The sequence below is a fragment of the Acanthisitta chloris genome, unplaced genomic scaffold (genome assembly GCF_000695815.1).
Source record: "Acanthisitta chloris isolate BGI_N310 unplaced genomic scaffold, ASM69581v1 scaffold1884, whole genome shotgun sequence".
Taxonomy (NCBI): Eukaryota; Metazoa; Chordata; class Aves; order Passeriformes; family Acanthisittidae; genus Acanthisitta; species Acanthisitta chloris.
Window position 1 is genome coordinate 15202 of NW_008669649.1, and position 6433 is coordinate 21634.

General features: G+C 37.5%; 1 protein-coding gene across 1 annotated transcript; it reads right to left on the reverse strand.

Annotated features, from left to right (window-relative positions):
• Nucleotides 1–1645: 1645 nt before the first annotated feature.
• RP9 (retinitis pigmentosa 9 (autosomal dominant)) lies at nt 1646–6142 on the reverse strand (the record flags this gene model as incomplete). The annotated part of the gene is made up of 5 exons (XM_009073374.1): nt 1646–2129; nt 3262–3323; nt 4788–4879; nt 5194–5323; nt 6112–6142. Coding segments are annotated over 5 exons (532 nt in total), but the record flags the coding sequence as incomplete, so codon positions are not given.
• Between the last annotated feature and the right edge of the window lie 291 nt (nt 6143–6433).

A 6433-nucleotide genomic window follows, 5' to 3' on the forward strand; every position in this document is an offset into this window, starting at 1 on the left:
CAAATGTGGCAATACAAGAATCACAAAATGGTTTGGGTTGGAAGAGACCTTAAAGATCATCTCATTTCAAGCCCTTGCCCCAGGTGCTGGGACACCTGCCAAAACAGGTTGCTCAGAGCCCCATCCAACCTGGACAAAAGAACCAGTGCATTATAGGTCTCCCTACGCTATTTCATCTGTTAAATCTTTTTCTGGTGAAAGAGCCAGGAGCTTAGAATTTGATGATGATGCTGATACAGGGAACTATAATGAGTTACCAGTAAGTCCCATCAGAGGCAGATTTCTAAATAAAGGAGAAAATACAACTCCACATTCAACCTTTTGGAATAAGATGAAGAATCTTTTTTTGCAAGTAGGCCTTGCCTTTTTTTCCCTCAGAACATATTGTGAATGACTGGCAAGGAATGGGGGGCTATTTATACTAAAGCACTCTTATACATGTAGGAGGGGAAAAAACACAATTTATACTTTACCTTGTCCTCTTTTCCAAAGCTCCCAGGAGAAAATAAAAAAAGTATCTTAGATGCATTTTAGTCTATGGTTCATTGGTTTCACTATTAATGTTCACTCTACTATCTTAGAACTTTTATCATGTGGTTTGGTCTTTTTGTCATTATTAGTATAAGCACAGAGACTAAGTTCTATAGCAATCCTTTCAAAGCAAATCTAGTTTTCTCTTTCTTTTGGCAAAGTGCCAAGATCTATCATCTAGTTCCTCAAAATGCAGTTTTGTACCTAGGTACCTTGGGGTTTCAAAGACAGATGCTTACTCTAATGCAGTTTACAGCTGTCTCAATCTTTCTGGTTGAGTCTGCAAGACTATTTAAAAGAAAAACAGGGTCAGTATATAAGGTCAATTAAATACACAAAACTTTCTCTTCTTCCTGCTTACAAGTTCTTTCCTACTGCTCTGTGGCCTACATGCATATAGTTGAAAACCATTTTGAAAGCCTTGCACATTTATATTCTTGTGGGATGATTCAAAAATTATTACATCATCAAATAATTCTAGTAAACAAAAATAAATTGGAATTTATCTTCCCCCAGACTTTTCAAAAAGGAAACACTCCCCTCAAATGTATCAAAACAACTGATACTGAAGAATAGACAGAAATTAACCTTTTTAATTTCTAACATGAAACATCCCTTTTTTAAATAACTAAACCAACTACCTCTTCACAGTAAAGCTGAATATCTAACATAATTACACTTGGCTCCCACTCCTATGGTTTGGACAACGCTTTAGATGTTGCAGAACTGTGCGTATTAATCAGGATGATGTTGAGAATTTGCCACACGTGTGTGTGCACAAAAAAATCAAGTCTTGCTGACAATGCAATTTTGTCTTAAAGTACATCCCTTTGATTAACTTTTTTCCCCTTCAGCAGTACTTTTTACTTCCCTAGCTGCCAATATTAGGGTAAGTACACTGAACTTCAGCATGTATGTGGAGAAAAAAGAACAGTACAACCTGCTTATAAGCACTGTAAGTGCCCTGCATGGTGCAAACTGCAGTCCCCTTACAATGAGGCTTTGTATACAATAAATTCATGGAGAAAAGATACTTCAATAGACAGCCTGCTAATGCTGCAGATTTGTTGGTGATACCTTGGTATTCACTGCTTTTTGCCAATAGTCACGTGTGGCAACGCAGAGGCCCAGTTTGACCAAGAGGAATGACCCTTAGCACAGGTTTCACAGCACAAAGATATGGTTGAGTAAGTTTCAATGCAGCTTTCTTCTTTCTGACTGCAGAGGGGCAGAAGAGGATGTCAGTGTAGGATGCTGTATGTCTACATCTGTATGTTCAAAGTTAATAAAGCCCTTTCTGGTGTTTTCTTCCTCATTCTTTGGATCTTTCCTTGCAGTTCACAAGCAAAGAGGTCAATGAGCATGCAGCAGGTGACTGCTGTCAGTCAGACTCTGACTTCTCATTAGATTTGGATGATTTACACTTTCTCTTTTTCTTCTTCTTCTTTTCTTTTTTTTTCTTTTCCTTTTTTCTCTTTTTCTTCTTGTGCTTATGTTCTGAGGAAGTGGAGCTGCTGCCATCTGCATCACCCTCATCACTGTCATCGCTGTTATCATCTGAGGTAGAGTCCTCCAGGAGCTGCTTCAGTTGCTGTATCCTGAGTTCAAAAAATGTGAATGAGAATCCTTTCTAGCTCTCCTCTACCTGTAACAATTTAGTCTAGCTTTCAAGTTTACTTTCTAGCTTGAGGAAGTGAAGCTGCATGCAAAGGGCAGAGGAGCACTTCCTCATTTGCTTAATTACACTCCTGTTACAGATAATATCAGAGACTGATAAAAGCAATCTCCTCTGAGACAAGTATTCTGTTTTCAAGAACTTTCCATCCTATGGGACAGCAAAGGCAGACTAGCTAATTGGCCACTGTTTATGTGTGCAAAATAATAAGGCAACAGCTATCACCAGACCACCTGGTGATAAGAAGTTCTGTGCTTATCCAGAGACAGAAACATACATGATACTATAACATTCATTGCCCTGCTGATACAGAGATGATGCCTGTGATGCTGACAGAGTAGGTTCTATTCTGGATGCAGAAGTATTTTTGAAAGCCACTCTTCCTTTGAACTTTAAAGGAATACTGGCAAACGGGGAGAAAGTGTTTGCTTATTTTCCTGTTGTATTCAGTATCCTCTTCAAGAATTCCTCTCCTAGGGAAAAGCAACACACCTGCAGCAGCAGTGCTGCTCTGTGGGCTACCTATAGTTTGTTCAGTTATCCCACTGACACAGTTCAAACTAGAAAGCATTAAAAACTGCTGTTTTATATATTGAATATTGACCTCACAAAAGGAGCAACATCAGGTGCCCAGAACTAGTTTTCTGAATTCACCTCTTTGTTTCTACTGAAGGCATTTTGACACAGAAAATTTTAGAAAACATCTCAGTGAAGTCAGTGAAGGAAAAAAAATAAAGTCAAACTGGTTTTTAGGCCTAAACCAAAGCTGAAGTTGTACCTGAATATTATGGCATAAACAAATACAACTCCTCTTTAAATTTTGTTTTGGGGAAAATATAGAAGCTAATAGAACTCAAGAGGTACAGAGTACTACTGAGCGATAATACTGAGAAAGCAGAAATGCATTTATCTGCCAATATAAAGAAACTGCCACTAAAAAGATGTTCCGAGATAATTACGTAAGCTTATAACAAAAATTTCACCTACAAATTAGAATCATGTTATCAGAATAAAAACTAAATTGAAAATGCAGTTTTCTACAGAGATACACTCACCTCATTTCTTTTTCATGACGTTTATTTTCCCTTATTATGTCGTACATTGGATCTTCATGTGCCTTTAAAGTGGAAAACAGAAAATCCAAGGTTGGTAAATATAAGCGTTTTGTTCTGTTTCCTAAAAAAATAAACCAAAGGAACTGAATACAAGAGGCTTTTATCAAAAGATGGAATATGCTTTGCAAGCTCTTAATTCACAAATACACTCTCAGATTTAATAACACTGTTAATCTCAACTGGCGTTTTAACTTTAGGAAAAGCTTATCTCGTTACATCACCTATGAAGAGATTCTCCTCAGGTATAATACTTCTCTCCCTCTCCAATCACAGCTGACTACAAGAACCTCATACATATACAATGGGAATAGCTAGACATAGATGGAATACTGAAGTTCAAAATGAGTCCTATGTACACTCATAACATATTTTAAAAATCTGGATACAAACATACAGGGACACAGGAGTAAGGAATATAAGATAAATAGATAATGAAGTTGGAGATGTCCTATCATGCTATGTGCTACTGCTACTGGTTCTGACATTGGCTAGTTTTAAATTGAACAAGTGGTGCAGGAAAAGCTACCGGTGCAGGAAAATAGCAAATAAACTTTGCAGACATTTAAGGTGGGTTCATGCCATGCAAGAAAGCAGCAAAAAGATGGGGTGATCATTTCTGTTGGAAGATTAAGCAAACAAGTCCAACAGAAAGAGATAGCTGGTGCTGACCAGTGGTGGGAATTAAAATGTCAGTGGCAAACGAAAGATGTTTGGAATGCACCATGAAGGATCTTGGACACTCAGCAAGAGTTTGATGCAACAGAGAAGTCTGAGCAAAAATGAAGAATAGAGGTAATCTGGTCATAGGAGAGGGCTAAAAATACTCTTTGCAGTCGCACATGATCAGTATGAGTCCAGAATCTAGACATAATGAGCCTAGACCACATGTTTTAAGGATAGAAATGAGGACGTAAGACACAAAATGAGCAGAGCTTGAATACAGGTTAACAATGTAGAGCAACGGGAAAAATTAGAGATCACACAGGAAGAATTTGCAGAACTGAGATGTGGTGGCCTCATGTAGCAAGAGATCAGACTTGTAGACAATGACAGGGTTACAGACCTAGGTAACAGGCTTCATGGTGTGGTTGTTCACAGCGAGATCAGAAGGCCTGAAGCAGCTGTAATTTGGGCAGCTCAAGCTTGACTAAGCATTTTTTATTATGTTGACATTTTAATCACAAAATCTGAATACAATGGTTGAAATAGGTTCTTGAAGATTTTGAATTTCAATGTAATAATTACTAATTCTCCTCTCGAAGAGTAGATTTTCTGCAAAGTAGTCAAACATCCAACCACATCTGTAGCTTTTTCTTTATTATGAGGTTGTCGGCATCTATGTTATACTAGAGACAGAGGAAAAGTCCTTAATAAAGCATCATCTAACAGGCTTCTCTTCAATTGCAAGATTATGCATTAACAGTACCAAAAAATACAAGCAACAATACTGCAGTGTTTGTACTCACTACTCTAAATTGTTCCAATTTCTGATTGCCTTTAATAAAGAATGGACATTCTTTATCTCCTGTTCTGTGTCCGTAACGTTTACATCTCCAACCTTTAAAAAAAAGAAGCAGGAGTGAATTGCAGCTCTGAGGTATATCAGAAGTACAAAAAAACCAAAACCATACTTATGCAAAATATTTTCCATTTTTTTGAAACAAATAGAGAGATACAAGTACTATGTTGATCAATGTAATGCCCATAAAATACAAGGCTATTACAGCCTTCAGGACGCTGGTTGCTTTTATATGAATATGATGCCAATCTACCTGGACCTCATCATCAGTCCACAAGACATTCTGCCCTTCCCCAGAATACATGGATGGATATATGAAGGTCCAGTAACATCTGGAATGTTTTCTGCCTTACACTGCATAACTTTGACTTCTTTTCCCAAAGGCATCCAAAGCCCTTTTGTTGGGGCATGTGCCAGGAATTCTCGTGCGCTTTCATTGCCTGGTACATCAGGTATACAGTCTTCTGGTTTTGTTTCATTCTCCTACAAAGAAAAAGGTAAGGACAATAAAATATCTTCCTTTTTTTTATTAACTTCATAAAAATTAAAACTTCAAATGAGCAGGCCTTCACTTCATATGAAGCCTATTTCCCCTGTAACATTTTTTTCCTTGTAATGCACAAAGAATCTCAAATACCTGACGACCCTCTCTTTCTCCTTCACCTTTGAGTTTTCCAGTCAGAACTTTACTGCCCTATTAATTTCATTCCTTCCCATCTATTTTAGTAATTATATTTAAGTAAATAATATAATGAAAACTTAACATAAGCAGAGACTTCTTTTTCCTCTTCTTGCTAACAAGACATGACAATTTTAAAAAAGCCTTTACAACACAAAGCAGTATTTTTCAGGTTAAAAGCACTAGATTATGGCTTTGGTATACAAATTTGGCAAAAGTGATGATCATAATGAAAGGAAAGCATTTTTAGAGAAATGTTTGAGCCCAAGCAATGGAGAATAATCCTGAAAAGGTGTCATTCAAACTGAAAATCTGCTTTCCATAAATGACTCCCCTCTATCCATGCTCTTAAATACTGCATGAAGTGTGTGCTCTAAGAGATGATGGAAGAACTGGTCTCCTCCTATCTGATTTTGGGCCTTGCACTCCAGACCACCAAGTCAAAGAGGTCACCTTGAAACTGATGATTCTCTGAGTTTTTCCCAGGAAGCACTCACTTCTCTCTGTAATTTATATAGGTAGCATAGACACTTAAACACCTACAGAACAAGTTGTGTGAAAACTCCTTGTAAACTTACTCCTATTTACCAACCTTAATTAGCCCTGGGGGAGGTTTCTCATAGCTGAAAAGCAATAGAAATATTGTTACTCTGCAGCTTAGCACAGACAAATAAATTGAGAAAATACAGCTTTTCAATGGTATAGAGTTAAAATCTTCAGCTCACAATTTTCCATAAATTGCACTCTATCACTGATCACCAAGAACTGCAGCAGAACACTGACATAGGGATAGCTGGATGCAATCTGAGACACTGCATCTGTCACATCACCACATGTCTCTTGCAAACATCCTTCAGTCTCCTATTCTGTGGGAGAACAACTACTTGTTGTGGATGTGTAGCACATTTGATTTA